Source organism: Symphodus melops, assembly GCF_947650265.1.
Source record: "Symphodus melops genome assembly, chromosome: 22".
Taxonomy (NCBI): Eukaryota; Metazoa; Chordata; class Actinopteri; order Labriformes; family Labridae; genus Symphodus; species Symphodus melops.
In genome coordinates, this window is record NC_136712.1 from 4,259,314 (window position 1) to 4,275,658 (window position 16,345).

Below are 16,345 nucleotides of genomic sequence, written 5' to 3' on the forward strand. Positions count from 1 at the left end.
AATATTAGACTCCGGGATTTCAAGCATGCAGGCTCCAAGGATTTATGAGCAGCTGCATTGGTGATTGATTGGGTTCTATTTCTTTGTGTTTTGCAGGTGACTAGTACAAGCAAGCCCTGAACAAGTGGCAGGAAAATATATCAATATTTATAGATGAATACCAATTTTGCGAGAGAGCGACTGAAAGACTGTCACCAGGATGACGAACGACTTGATTTCAGGTTATCGTAGCCAGAAGATGCAGACTGAACTTTGTTTTTCAGGTGTTTGACAACAACCAGTTTCGCTCCTGTCTGTGATGACTAACCGAGCCATGAATGCTAAACGGTTTGCCATTGAAGAAGATATTTCTCGGCTGCAGGAGGGGGGGGGCTGAAGGAGAGGTGTGAAGGGAGCGACGTCGTTGAAAGTTATTTGATCGATGTCCTGTCTCGGGAGAGACGGTCGAACAGTGCACCGTGACGCTCCCGACAGGGTGACTCATGAACTCAGTACAAGCAGAAGGAAACTGTATACACACTGCTTTATATGCTTCACAGACACTTGATATCCCTTTGTGAATAAAAAAAATGGATAGTTTAACTGTTTGGACAAGGTGTTATACGCTGTTTGCAATTGGCTTTACATTTTTCTTCCATTATCCAAATAGAACGCCAATATATGATCGTTTTCACCTGAGTCTATTCAGGGTAGCACAACATAACACTAGTGTAGTGGGACGGGCATGAGGACTCTTTACGTTGGATCTTAGTAAATCAGGCCCTAAGACATTTAGCATCTTGGCAGTTTTTTGCACTTGCAGTAAACATCCAAACCACAGCAGAAAATGACCACACACACACACACACACACACACACACACACACACACACACACACACACGATGGAAATTAAATGAGGTGCTCTGGAGCAAGGCATGAAAAGCAACAGGCTTCTAATTTTATTTCATTGTCAACATTTCGCTCGAGAAAACCAAATCCAATGAATAGTTAACCTGTCCATAAGGTAGTTGGACAGCTTAGGTCAAATCAACTTAAAAAAAAGTGTCTCTTCTAATTCTGCAACTTCAGAAAGAAATGAAAAACGGATTAATGAATGTGAGGAACATGGCAGAGTCTCTGTCACCCACACATTTCAAGTCAAAGTGCCTCACAAGGAGAGCGGGAATGACCCGCTCTACCGTGAAAAAGTGGAGAACACATTTGGTTTGCAGCGCTGCCCGCCAGCTGCCGGTTATTGAGTTTAGCAGGGGGTGAAGAATCCAACGGGATTTACACATTGAGACAGAAATCAAGAGGGCGCCAGAGGTTTTTTTTCCCTCCAAAACTCAATAAATCACCAGGAGGGGATGGCAACAAAGTGTGACGGGATTTTGTCCAGGTGTATGTGTGTGTATGTGTAGGTTTGTGTGTCAGAAAGTGAGATTCAAACGTGGCTGTGAAACAAACATCGCTAGGTTAAAGTAAAAAGATAGGAATCAACATCTCTAGCATGTGGCAGTGCATTTCAGTCCAGCCATCTACACGTTGGTACATAGAGAGAGCACGGGGACGTTTCTATATAAAAGAGTAAACAACTAAATCACACAGCACCTAAATGTCATAATGTTGTGTTTGCCTGCATGCTTAGCTTCCTACGCTAAACCCTACACTTCCCCTTTCTCCTCATTAAAACAGTGCAGCTTTGCATGAAGCCGTACATAATTAAAGATCAGTGTATGGATATTTAAACTGAGCATAAAAGCACCACAGGGAAGGGAATTCACTGCCATTATTGCACTCTGCAAGAATGATTGATTCTCACTGTTTTAACGCCCAGCAAAGACAAAGCCCACAGTGTGCTTAGATCACATTTGATGTCACAACTCAGGGGCTGGAATGTCACTACTCAGGAGGGGATAGCGCCATGAGAGCTGCAGATCAAATTAAGGATGTGCCTCCACCACAAATGAAAGAGTTGAGCCCCAGAGAGACAGGAATCATTGGTAATTATGACACAAAAAAAATGTTATATTGCTTCCACAACTATGGATGGACAAATGGATGGATGGAGAGATGGATGGTTGGATGGAAAAAATGACAACAAGGTTTACCTTTATTAGTACACTAAGTGGTGCATCCAAGTGAAATGTTCATAAAGTTCCAATGATGTACTTCAAAACACGGAGATCAAAATGTACCAGAGAGATATGATTCCCTTTGGTTCAGAATGTATCCGCACTACTAAAAAGAGCAAAGCAGAATTTTATTCCTGACGTTTTAACACACATCCCAGAGTGTTTGTCTTTGATCCTTATAACGTTGACCAGACATGTTCATGAGTACATGAGGATACCTGAGACCACACGAGGTAAATGTATTCGTTTCGGTGTGTAAAGGCCATGAATTGGGGAAAAGGCTTCTGGTAATTTCATATTTCTAAAAGTATTTGCGCTTGGAGAAATGGCACAAGTTTTGTTGAATTAGAACAGCAAAGAAGAAGATTGGGCAAGGCCAATTGAAAAAAAATAACATCTTCAGGGGTTCAGCACACCAGCATTACGATTTAAATTATTTGGGGGGTTTTTCAGGATACGGATATCTTACTCCACAAATTTCACACATCTTTGGTGTTGGATAAATGAACACGCTGCTGCTGGCTTCTAGTTGCCAGAAGCCTGTACAAACTTTAAGGCAATCACTGCTATGCTTTTAATTGGTGGCTGCCAGAAAGAAGCACTCAAAGTCTATCTGAGGCCAAAGTTCCTTTCTTTTGGCAGCTGCCCACTATACCAGCTCTGTCACGTTGATAAGTATTTGAACACAAGTAAAGCTAGCATTTGAGAAGAAGTGCAATTCTGTTATTACTACAGTTCCATTAAAAAAAAAAAAAAAAGAATCAATCTTTGTTTTTAAACAGGGTCTTAATTTTATTTTATTAATGTGGAATAGCCATCAATGACAAACAGTCAAATAGAGCTAGAGCCCAGCTCTTTGAAAGTTATGAGGTATTTTGTCGTAAAACGTAAACTTCATGAGATGAAGTTCTCTTCTGGAATTCAATTTTTTTTTTTTTGATGAGCATGCAGTAGGGTTAGAGCTCAAGACCTCATGATCCTGAATTGATGGTTTGTCTTTTTGCAAAATTGCAGTATTGAGTTTCTCACACTCCCACTGAACTTGGACTGACCAATCAGCCGAGTGTTCTAATCTTCACACACATCAGACTTTTACATGTAGCATCTCAAGGTCAATGGCTTTCCAGCAGGTGCAACAACAGTATTGATTCTGAATTTAACACTGAGATGTCGTCTTGTCCGGCATCGATCCCCCGCGACTTGCACTGGCTGGATATTACAAACTAAAGTGACATCCAATTGTTCTCCTTAGAGGTTGCTGTCATACTAATCATAGCTCACTACTTCCAGAGGATACCAAACCGAGAGGGATTAGCTCCAACCTCCAGCACTGAAAAGTGAGGCCAATGTGTTAGAGTCCACTGAAGGACGCGTAGCCCCCCACCGATATTCCTCATAACACATCTTGTCATCAAGACCTCCAACAACCATGTTAAAGAACAGGCAGAAAAGTGTGATTACTCACCTTAAAATTAACTATTTAACACTGTGTCAACAAGTTAAAGAGCATGACCTAGCAAGCCTTTAAACATTAAAACTGAGCAACCTCTGGATGACATTAATTTAAAGAGCACTGATGCAAAGTAGCACGGACACATTGACTGTGTGAATGGAATTTCAAAGAGTCAAAGGGAAAAGGCTGCTGTCGTTGATTAGTTTGTTCGCTGTACTATGGCTCAAACTGCTTCATACAGGAGGCAATTTCACTTTCCAAAATGATAGACAAGGTGTATACAGAGGCACCAGTCATTGTTTTCACCTCCTTTATCAGGTTGCTAAGCAGAAACGTAGTCCTCACATCTATCTCAGCCAGTCACTCAGCGTCCCAAATGGGTGCAAATCAATTAAACATCAGTGAACTGTTTGGAAGGCATTGCCAATCAAACCTCTTGTTTAAAGGCTCTCTGTGGGGTTTTTCCCCCCCCCACCTGATTATGTTTGACTTTGAGGTGAGGAAACTGTGGTGGCTCTGCACTCTGGATATTAATTGGCTTCACTGCATGTTAAAATTGGCCAAACTGGAGCCGTTCCATTCTATTCTTTGCAGCATAAGCGTTCTCATTGGGACTCCTTTAAAATGCTTGCTCATCCGCACATCTGTATCTAAGTGAGATTTAAATGACGGCTAAGAAATTACCGCACTTCATGACGATCATATCCCTGAGAAACTCTGTAAGATATTAAAACCAAGTGGTCTTTAACGTCATAATTACTCCAGTGGAAAGAAGAATCCCCCTGGTCTGTGGTACTAAACATAGAAGTAATTCATCAAGCAGGAAAGATGATAAAAAGTGCTCCATAATGACAAAAGGCTTTTGGAAAGTGGTGATATTAGGCTGCTTCACAAGGTCAAGTTATACTTAAAGGGCTAAATATAGCACTGAGTCTTCCCACACTGATAAGCTAGAGACGAGACTGAGTCGTCAAGATCAATTTAAATAAAAAAATTCTTACACACGTCACACTAATAAAGCACTTGAGGTCCTTGAAACGATTTTCCAGTATCCATATCATGAGAGCTTAATCCCGAAAGTTTGAGGATAATGTGATTATCGAGCCATTAAGATGAGATAATTGCAAGTTCAAGAGGAAACTTCCCACATCGCGGACGAGAGGGGGGATTCATCTCTCTGCAATTTTTAAACCGACAGAAATCCTGTGCAGTTGAGCTTTCACTCTGTACTCCGGATTAAGCTGTTATGATGCTTTATAACAAAGAGACAAAGAAGCGAGAGAACAGAACATATTGTTGGTGATATCTCGGGAGTCAGTTTGCATTTTGTTTACATGATTCCCTTTGGTACTTCCTGTCAGTTATGTAACTTTGGGGAGGAAGAGCGGCATTGTATGAAATCAAATGAGACAGGTGCACTCTATATCCAACATCTAAATCTTTGGAGTTCAGCTGGGCATAACCAAGATCTTAAAAAACAACCTTTAACTTTATTTTTGGGATTCAAAAAGTCTCGGGTTTTCGCTCTGTAGAAAGTAGAGATCTTCCTACCAGTCTGCCACCAGTGATCCAGGACTGGAACCCCGAAGCTCCTCTTTGCCCATTCCAGCGTCTCAACATCGCAACGCTCGCCTGCCAGGAACAATGAGCGCAACCTGCAAAAAAAAAATACAGCACATCCGTAAAACTTGACCACGTCTACCTTCTCGCAGGAACGGCCGACAAAGGGTTTAGGGATTGAAGGAGGTTTGTCTTCACTCAAGAGCATGATAGCACATAGATAGGGATGAAATGATCAGTGGTAGAATTAAGGTCCTGGTTAGAAGAGAGAGCAGTGATTTTTTAAAGTATTTTTTTGGGGGGCGAGATAGGACAGTGGATAGAGTCAGAAATTGGGGAGAGAGAGAGAGTGGGGACAGACGTGCAAGAAAGAAGCCACAGATCGGATTCGCCCGCAGAAAGCAAAATAAGGTAAAGACAGTGAAAGTTTGTTTTTATACAAAACTTTTTTTTTTTTTTTTTTTGCTGAGTCAAACTCTTCCGTTATGAAAACTGGCTCATAGCAATGTCTACGATATACTACGGCTCTGAACTTCTCTTCAAGCACTTGAAAGTGACTTTGAGCTCATGCAAAACGCCTTCCATGGAAAAAACATCTTTTGGGCTGTACACAGTTTTCCCCTCCACTTAATTCTCCCTGTGATCTTCGCAGTGACTCGTGCATTTTTCAAATTGCCTCTGACAACATCAAGCAGATCGTTCTTGCCATCTCTGCTGACTAAGCGATCTTTGCATCCTGCCGCGCCGCAGTCACACGCATCAGGACGGCAGAGGTGAACGCTCGAGTGGACGAGCATCACCGTTGGAGTTTTCGAAAGAGTTCAGTTCTTGGCCTCTTTTTTTATGAATGTGATGGGAGACAACACAACAATGTTTACCGTTTTGTTTTTTGCCAGTGAACCATTACTTTTGATTTAGCTTCTCAGTCAGCTGATGACACTTTATCGTTCGAGGCCAACAGCTAATAAATCGGGGGGCTTCCTCTGAAGCTAGAAGATGTCGAAGTCATGGATGAGTGATGTCAAGGAAAGACGTTCGGTTCAATGTTCTCGGCCTCGTTTACTCTCCACGAGACTGTGAGCGAAATCAGCTTCTGCTTGGACACATGATGCAGGTCCATCAGTGACTAAGTGGTTCGTTGGCCTGCCCCACGTACAGAGGCTGTTGTCCTCAAGGCGGGCGGCTCAGCTTCAGGTAGAACATGTGGCTCCTTTCTGGCCGGATTTTCTCGCTCCCATTTTTCAGACTTTTTCCTCTGTCCTATCTAAATATAGGAAAAACACGCAATGACTATCTACATACAGGACAATACCAGGACCATACATGACCATAGGGTCACACAAGGCGACACAGGACGATTCAGTACTGGATGATACGGTACAGGGCAAGACGATAGATAATACACAACAATGATGACTGAATAACTTACTGAAGATTCTGATTGCACATACGACTTATTGAAAGCCTGAATTATTAAATACCAACAGGTAACAAACTTTTGCAAAGACACCTGAATTTGTCAAAGACCTGAAAGTCTGGAAGCTGCTTCTTGCTGGTTTCCACGCCCTACAAGTGACCCAAAACACTGCTGTTTCCATCCTCGGCCCTCACATCATTTTCTCCAAACCTCCCTCTGATGGCTACCCACGGCTGCTCATTTCTAATTCACAACCCTGCTGCTTTCTGACTGCACAATCTGTGAAGAGTTCTGTAAGCCCCCTGCACTATAAGTCCAGGCCACAGAGCAGCCGCAGCTGAGAGTCCTACCGCTCCATGTTCCCCACAAAATGACTGCTGGTCGTTACTCATGAGCCTCGACTCGCCACCGTGGTGAAATGACCTTCCAACTCCAATCAAACTTGAAGTCACATTCTGTCTTCTGTAACGGGGGAGAAGAATTTTTATCATGTCACTCTCTCTCCACTGACTCGTATCTTTGCTCTCTCGGTAATATTTCATTCTCTTTTTCAAGCTCTGCCCTCGAACTCCATTGTTCTTCGATTTCAGAAAATATCACACCCTGTGGTTTTCTGCAACACAGTGATAGCTTAACATGGACTAGACCGCCACAGTTAAATCATTGAAGTAAAGTAGTGAATAATTGAATACATTCTGCCGTTGTTTATCTCTATAAGGAATGTCCAAGCACCTAAAGTAGGCTATTCGAATCCTCAAGTCTAGATCCCGAATCAACTTGTTTTTTCATCAAAACTCTGCATTTCAGTTATCTTAAGCACAGCAGAAAAAAGAAAAGGGAAGGATTATGCTGATTTCTGCATTTCAAACATTGATAATCAAAGGCGAAATGGGTATTATTTCTCCATCAGACTCAAAGTTTATCATGCAAAATTCCTCTCTTACTAATTGATTATTTATTCATAGCTTTTTTTTTATTAGAGCTCTTCCATAAATCAATACTAAAAAAAACCTAAAAAAAACAATCCTGTGAAATGTTTTAAAAACCCAGCAGCCTCTAAGCCCCCCCTCATGTCAAAGGGAATGAAGTCTCTGCTGGATCACATGCATCTTAGAGCTCTGAAAACACAAACACATCCAAGAGCTAAACATGTAGAAAGACGTTTAATGTGGCACTGAACCAAAATAAAAGAATGACTTGAAGCTGTGTATTGACAGCTAGATTGAATAATTCCACTCAGGTACAGCCATGACTTTCCCATCCTTCAGTCGGCTCAATTTAAAGAAAAGATTTCAAATGACTTCATGATTTAAAAAAAAGGAAAGTTTCCACATCACGTACCAGCACACAAGCTTTGAATCTAATCAAATCTTTTTGGGGTTATTTTACAGGAAAATGCCACATTCCCTAAGCCTTTTGAAAAGGGAAGTGGAAGCACTGCTTTGATTGAAATGCATCTCCACCCTTGGATTTGTGTAGATCAAGGTCATTTAACTCATTATAAAGGATTTAAGGATAAAAAGCTTGAAATAAATGCGTTGGCTGTATCAAATATGAAAGAAGTACATCAGGCGCCATAATGAAGCCTCAGGATTAACAATGTACCATCATTCAGCCGTCACATTGATTCTGCCCTGCAGGAACGGAGCTAAATAACATGCAGAATGAATGACTGATTTACTGGCTACTCAGGCAGTGACCTTATGTTCTCGTTTAACCACTAAACACTTCCGCTACAGTGCTGCTAGTCATCCAAGGACAGCTCACATTCACTGCGGTCTGCCAGTTTTCTGCAGAGTTCATTTACAGTTCAGGTTGGGATGTTTCACGTAGACGCTGTGACCACAGAGAGGCAGACCTTCAACAAGTCAAGAAGAAAAGTCAAAAAGTCATCTGTCACTGTTCCTGGTCACATCAGGATTTTATAATGTCAGTCCATGAACTTCCTGTCTTTATTACATGGATGCTTTTTTGTTGTTGCTGTAAAGCACTTTGTGACCTTTGACCCTGAAAATCGTTAGATTTCACCACACTAGTCAAACGTGTGTTCCATGATAAACTCTTTTACAGCTGTGTGCAGAATGAAGACAAACGCGGACCTCGAGATGGTTTTGAGATGGGAGGTACAATCAGAGAAAACTGTTCTCTGAACTTTACTCACGCAACGCTTTGAGAAACACTGAGAAAGGTTGAACAGGTTCCATAAGACGTTTGCCACTAACAGCTTTTCCTTTACACTTTGTACAGATAAGGCCACTCTAATCTCCACAGTAAGACCTTGGAGGATGCCAATAAATCAAGAAACAGCATATCCCCGGTGGTAAAGGTTATCCGTGTGATGGCCTTTCGCAACAAGTTTTCACTCCACAAATTGCTCGTCTGTCCGTGTGTAAAGTTAAAGTAAGAAAAGCCAGGGAGAAGAAAGTGTGTGTGTGTGTGTGTGTGTGTGTGCTAAGCTGTTTCCAGATACAAACAAAAGCTAATTCTTCAACTGTCCAGACTGTCGCCTCTCTAGATACGTCTGAAAAGCAAACCCGGTCTCGTGCGGGCTCAGAACATCTGAAGGTGTACACGGCTTAGTGTTTGGATTCATTTGACTTCTTCTTCCTGTGTGTCGACTTATCAGTGCCAACTTTGACGACCTGTTAGCGAGGTCACTGCTCAGCTTGTTGCCGGGGTTTACTGGTGTTCTGTTTCTGCTGCAGCGCACCTGTCCATCTGTTACTGGTGAGTCGCAGAGTCACAGGGCCACTACCACAGTGTGAACACAAAATGAACAGATTCTGCTTTTCATATAACTGCAAACTTTTTTTTTTAAATATGTCATGAAGCAGATTTGATGCAAGTAGAAAATTCAGAATATGTTTGGTCTGCACGATCAGAGATGCAAACAAAAGTTGAAATTCTTGGGGTTTGTTTTTTTTTTTGTTGGGACAATATAATTTGGATGGAAGATCTTCTAAAGCAAACTCTGGACTTCAGGGGAAACTCCAAACCGATAGTTGCATGCAATTTCTGTTTGGAGTTGAAAACATCTCCCAAAAAAAACGTTATTCGTATAGAACCTTTAAACATGTGTTAATAAAGCCTGAAAAAGAACAAAGCAAAAGAAACCAAACACAGAAGAACATTAAAAACAGCAAGAACACAGACAATGACTGTTGACATTTATCTCTGCACTAATGTTGAAAGAAATCTTGATGCATAAAATGTAATTCTCAACCTCACAATCTCAAACCACGATACATCCCTAGACATTTACTCTCCCCCCCATGTAAATTTTAAAGGCAATGAATCCACTACATTGGACAAGACTAGCCTGATATTTACTCTGGAGTTCATTGTAAAGGAAAACAACAAGCTGCACACATCAGCACCTTGAACAGCTCCAGCTTTCACTGGATTCCTGCACCCTGTCACTTGTTTATACGGGGGCTGGGGGGTGGTGGGTCTCAGCATTGACTTAGTCCTCTGTCTTTAAAAAAAAAAAAAAAAAACCCTCCTGACAGGGTGTCTGCCCTCTTTGTCATGCTACATTTATGCAGCGCTCTGCAGCCATCACAGCTTCTGACAGGCCTGCCGCCAGACTCTCAATGTAGTCGTTTTCACATCCTCGCTGACAAGTAATATGGCCAGAGCACATTGATAAGAGTCCACGGCTATTACAGCGCAGCCAGTTAATGTCTCACAGTGTCAATAAAAGTGCCGATGGTGCACTGGAGGCCTCTGTAGCATAAAATGATATGTTTGACAATAAAGCTAACAGCGTTTTCTGAAAGGTTGAACTACTTCAATCAGCACACTTTTAATTAAAACCAACGGCGTTTGTATTGCCATAACCATCAGTGTGTTTGGACTACTGGTGAAAAGCATAGAGTAGGTACTCTATGATGTGATACAATTCTTTCCACATGGTATAGAAGCTGAAATGAAATCTAGAGTTTATATAAAGCATGAGCTGAAAGCTTCTGTGAGGCTCGTTCGGTTTGCGTGTGATTTTGGCGCTCCCTGTGGACAATCTTACCACGCTGCTGCTCCTGCCTTGTACGAGTGGGAGATCTGCGTTTTTTTTTCTTTAAAATTTTTTTATAAAATGTCATCCTTTTCCTTCTAGATTCTTTGCAAATTATGACGTTTAAAAAAAAAAAACAGACGTGAACATTAGACAAACTCCTGCTTCCTTTCAAGTCAAACCTATTCTTCTGGCTGTAAGTAAAAAACCAAGCGACGTTCGAGCAGACATTAAAACCACCCCCCTGCTAAAATGAATCCATGTGTCATTGCTTCCTTTGTATTGCTTGAAATGCAGCAATCTTTCACCAACCTGCCACCTCCTCCTCCTCGAGGGGGAAAGACGCATTAAGAAGCAGACACGGAAACAGCATGTCGCTTAAATGACTGATCGTGTCGGGGTCAAGACTTAAGAGGAGAAATGCCGCCTTTATTTGACTCAAACTTATCGTACCAAACTCCACTGCAGCAATTTTTAAAAAGGGGGGGGGGGGGGGGGGTATGCATTCAGTGACCTAACAATCGGCAAATTCTGCACACAGCGCCAGAGTTTCTGAATGATTCACAGGGGCCAAAGATCATCTTCACCGAGAATTGCTTTATGATTGTGCGCTTAGAGGCATTTGCAGACTGCAGGAGAAGAATGAAAGCAGTGCATTGACATCACAACCTCTGGAGGTCTCGATGCACTGCACCAAATAATTAATAACCGTGATCATCTCGGCAGGTATTTGACTCTCCGGGGCCAAAGAGGTGCTCGAAAAAATACTAAGAAATGTTTGTTTCTAACACTGAGCTGTAGGGAGGACTTTTCGCTGAATAATCAGAGAGCAGCAGGATAACATGTGGTTCAATCTGATACAGGTGGGCTACAGTGACCTGCTGGTGTTTGGTATAATCCTGATGAACTCTCAGACAGAGAGCAGTGGAGCTGTGCATCAACAGATGGTCTGAGACTAACGTGAGGCTGGACGGGTCTCTTTCATCACTCCTGATGTTTTAAAGACCAACACACGACACGGACATCGTTTCAGTGAAACCTGCCATCTGTTTCCAAAAGAAGGATTTTGCATCAGCCTGATAGGCCTGCAGATATATAAAAAAAATAATAATAATCTTCTTTGTGATACTGCTCGATTTGATGCATGAAAAAGGTCTCGCAATTTTTCAAGAAAGGTTCAAATCATGCACAAAGTTGTGCTTAAACATATTCTTCTTGTCATCCATCTTTGTTACTGAACTGCCCAAACAAATGGTCGCAGGTCCTTCTTTATAAATTCACATTTTCCATCTCAATTAGGGATTAAGTTCTGTATTACTTTCAGGACTACAAATCATAAAAATGAGAACAATTAAGGAAAACACTGAAGAAGGGACGACCAAGTTTGCGTAGCTCATATTTCAAAGTCGTGTTCCTTTTTTTTTTTTTTTTGCAAAATGCAATCACCTAAAAGCTCTAGATCTTAATAAGTGAATGTTGTAACTCATAAATGTTTCATGCTTTTGCTTTTAGAGATTCAGCTCAAGACGTTTAATACCAAACTCTCTGTTAATGCAGGGCTCATTTAAGGACTGCTGTACATAATACATACAGTACAGGTATTCCCTGCTGGTCTCCTCTGCTTCATTTATTAGACAAACCTGTTTTCAACTGTTTGTTGTGCTAAGTACTGCCGTGTACCTGGAGAGCGGGTATTTGTTCCCAAGTGCAGCCTGCGGGTCCTGCTGGCGGATGGCTCGGATGGCAGTGGGTGCTGTAAACATGGAGGAGGCGCCGTTCTCAGACATGACCCGGAAGAAGGCCCCAGCGTCGGGGGTCCCAACAGGCTTACCCTGTGAACGGGCAACAGCTGGTTAGTTCAACAACAACAAAAAAAAAGACAACCATGTAGCACGGCTGAAAACATAAATCACAAGAGTGACTGTCAACGAAGCAAACAGCTTCACGGCAATAACTCAACTCTGTTCCACAGCACATATTTACTGTTCACTATGAAGCATTAATATTCATGCAGCAGCTGTTTCCACACACAGAGGCACACTTGGAAGGCTGCCTCCGAGACGGATGGGCCAAGAAATCCACGGATTAGTAAACACGGTTGCACTGTAACGGGAGTGTTTGTCTCGAAGAAAGAAAGATAAAGACAGACGGAGCCTGCGGGCGTTTGCGTCCAACAGCGATTCCCATCGTGTTCCTGGGATTCGACGAGTCCGTCCCAACAGTGAGCCCGACAAATGCAGATGAATGAATAATGGTTAACATCACCGGTGAGTCCGGGCTGTCAGTTTTTCTCAGAGTAAATATTTGAGTATTGTGAATTGACCAGAGGAGACATTAAAAGGTTGGCAGCACTGTGTGTGAAGATAGAAAGGTGTGTGTGTGTGTGTGTGTGTGTGTGTGTGTGTGTGTGTGTGTGTGTGTGTGTGTGTGTGTGTGTGAGATACGTAACAGGAGGAAAACACTCCCACACACACGAGGTAGGGGAGGCCTTGTGGAGGCCACTCGAGTAAACGGAGCTCCCCTCAAATCTTCAGGGAGGCGACGGGGCACTACTGACACCTCCCATCGGACTGCGTCATCTCCGCAAAAAAACGCCGACCTCATTCGTGCACGGCCTGCTCCGACCTCCACTTCAGGAAGAGCGGACAACAGGAGCTCGAGGAAATACGAAGAAGAAAATCCTGGCCTGGCATCTTAACAAGGAGCTCTTTTGTCAACGTCTCGAGATGACGATTTGCGATTCCGAGTTGTTCCACCTACCTCATAGAGGATGGTGCTGTTACCGTGCAGCAGCGGAGCGTAGCAGATGTAAGAATGGCCGACGACCCAGCCGAGGTCTGACGCCGCCCACCACACCTGCAACAGGTTCAAAAGACACTTTTCAGCTGAATGTGGAGGCAAACACAGCGCACTGCATGCTGGGAAAACTCCATCAACACTGTCTTTACATTCAACTGAAGGCACTCTAAATGTTAATGACAAACAAACTACTTCAAAAAAAAAAAAAAACCCTACGACTGCTCGGTTAGCATAAATATTATATGGTGCTCAAATCATCTTTTCAAGTACAGAAAGGCGCCCTCTCTGCTCTGTATGCTCTTTGTTCTAAAGCTCGCTCTCTCTCTCTCTCTCTCTCTCTCTCTCTCTCTCGGTCTCTCTCTCTCTGACTGAGAAGACGCCGCTTTATTGCCTTACATCTCCAGGACTGAGTCCATAAATATTTGACATGGTCCATTTCAGCATCACAGCGTAGCCCGCAGTGTCTCGCACGACGCCCTGGGGATGAGAGATAAGCAGAAAAAAAGAAAGAAAAAAACCATCAGACAGGTGACAGGTGCGGCGTGAGAGGAAGAGGCAGCGGTTTTAATATCGCTCTTGACACAGTCACTCTGAGTTTGTTTACATGTGACTGCTTTGTAAAAAAAAAAAAAAAAAAAAAGTGGGTGTCAAGTTGCTGCTCCTTTTGGTCGGGCTCTGTTGTAAAGACATGTTGAAGTCAAAGCATCCTCTGCAATCATAATGTTATGGTCTCAGCACATCAATAACTTCAAATGACACAGTAACTCACAGACAGAAAAGTAGGCAATAACCGCTCTATTAAGCTCAGCAAGTAGCCAGAAGGTTTTCTGTTCTTTGTTGGCCGAAGATAAAACGATGCTTTTTGAAAAGCCCCCCCCCCCCCCCACTCCCCCCAACTTCCATTTGATGGCTGCCTGCAGGCAACTCTTCCTGCATGAGTCGCAGCTCCGGCTGTTAAAGCGCTCCATCTTATTTATGTCACAGGGATGACGCTTAGATTTGGCCCGGGTTGTTTTTTTCCGCAGAGTCAAAAAAAAAGAAAAAAAAGCAGGCGAGTCACACGGGAGGCGTTTAGGCAAACAGAGCTGACAGTAAACCCTACAGCTCCGTCCGTGTGTTTTGCATGACGCACACATCTATGAGTCTAAGGTTCTGATTTACACATCTCTGCTTCCCGATCACAATCCCTACGTGATGGTACCTTTGGGGTTCCCGTTGTGCCAGATGTGTAGAGGACGTAGAGAGGGTGGTTGGAGGGAACGGGGACACAGTCGTGAGGATGAGCTGTGGCCATTTCTTCATCCCAGTCCAGGCTCAAATCTGAACTCAACGATACTTTCTCCTAAAAGACAAAGAACAAGCAGAAAAATAAACGTATTCTTAGTGCAACAATACAGCTACAAAGGGGAACTGTTCAAAGGCTGTGATTGTTCAAATGACCAAATCTTTGACTTAATGCCGAGTTACAGTTTCGTGTACTGTGGTCAGACATCAGCGGCCCTTACATCTCCCTCTTTTGTAACTGAGTAACGACTCAGGCGGAAGAAAAAAAAAAAAAAAAAAAAAAGTCGGGTTCATTTCTTTCTTTGGTGCTCAACACTGAGACATCGTTCACTGTCACGCAGATTCTTCTCCAGGCACAGGACAGACAGCTGATGAAAACTCAAGCCGGAGCAAACTGCGGCTGATCGAGCGAGCCTTTCATGTGAGAAGCCCCGTTCACAGAGTCACAGCCGCTTGCTTACTGAAATGCAGTAAATTGATTCGGCAGCCCGCTGCCACCACCTTCAAAGTGGTGCTTCACATGATTTTAAGTGGGACGAGTTTGCAGCGAATTTTTTCCCTGTGAAAACTATTTCCCTGATAGCCGCCTCGTGCCCACCGAGCATCTCTGCTTAATTGGCGATCTCTTTATTCAGAGGATCGTTCTGTGATTCGGCAGATAACACCAGAGTACTCGAAACCAGATGAAATAGATTGCTTTATGTTAATTTAAGAAGTGGTGTGAGTCAGATAGAGGCACATGGTGTAACTGAATGTCAAACTGAGATACCAACCCCAGAAAATACCTTCAGAAGAAGCTGAACCAAGTTAAGCATCCTTTCTCTTCCCCTAGCTTTACACTGTGTGCGTCTCTGTTAATGTGAAACTCTCTTGTCACCGTGTTACGCGTGTTTTTGTGCCGTATATAACCGTATAGCCAGCTTACACTCTGGAGCCCGGCTGCTTTTGATGCACAGCAGGTTGCCAACATGCTGCCAACATGCCCACGATATTTTTCCAACCTGTCACCTGTTTTAAACTGCATGTGCATTATTTGATCCTTTCATCTGCTGTGGGGATTTGTGGAGTAATACCTGCTCACCTTTCCTTTGCACATTCGCCAGATTTAGCCAAAAGTCTGTTGCAGTTCAATTTGCTTCTGATCGAGTTCAAAGGAATAAATGCTTTTTTTGGTCCAACTCTCTTTACCTGAGCCTTTGGGAAAGTACTCTGACTACACAGGCAGGCATATTTACCAGCTACATAAACATACTGTCAAACAAGCAGCAGGTGTACATTTACATACATTGACATTTTAAAGACTTAATTCATGCTGCTGTCGTCGTGATTCTTAAACTGGATTTTATTTTTATTCTTTTTTGGGGGGGGGGGGTGCCTGCAGTGGTCAACTTCATGAGGACCGCCATATAAAGAAGAGGAAATGTGATGAGTCAGATCTCGCCCTGAGCTTCGGCCTTCTCTAAAGGCGGCTCATGAAGAAAGACTACAATGTGTTTGAGCACCAGCTAACATGAAGCCGAACAATCTAAGACCTCACAGAAAGAAGAGAGTGTCTGATTGAAGGGTTTCACCTAAGCTGCATCTGTGCCATCAAACGCTTCACTTTGGCCTCTTGTACAGTCGTTTACAGAGTTGCCTTGTGAAAGGACGAACACTGAAGCTACTCTACAGGAGGGCACAGCTTCCCCCTCTATTTGCCGTATC

The 16,345-nt window shown here is 43.0% G+C and overlaps 1 protein-coding gene across 3 annotated transcripts in view; it reads right to left on the minus strand.

The window, feature by feature from the left end:
* The window catches only part of acss3 (acyl-CoA synthetase short chain family member 3), a 126,165-nt gene that overhangs the window by 70,380 nt on the left and 39,440 nt on the right, over positions 1–16,345 (minus strand). For all 3 annotated transcript variants that reach the window (XM_079335543.1, XM_079335544.1, XM_079335542.1), the window contains 5 exons: positions 14,559–14,699; positions 13,754–13,834; positions 13,319–13,414; positions 12,239–12,390; positions 5,121–5,224 (listed from right to left, as the gene is read on the minus strand). In XM_079335543.1, coding sequence (XP_079191669.1) covers positions 5,121–5,224; positions 12,239–12,390; positions 13,319–13,414; positions 13,754–13,834; positions 14,559–14,699 — 574 coding nt within the window. The remainder of the gene's footprint in view (positions 1–5,120; positions 5,225–12,238; positions 12,391–13,318; positions 13,415–13,753; positions 13,835–14,558; positions 14,700–16,345) is intronic.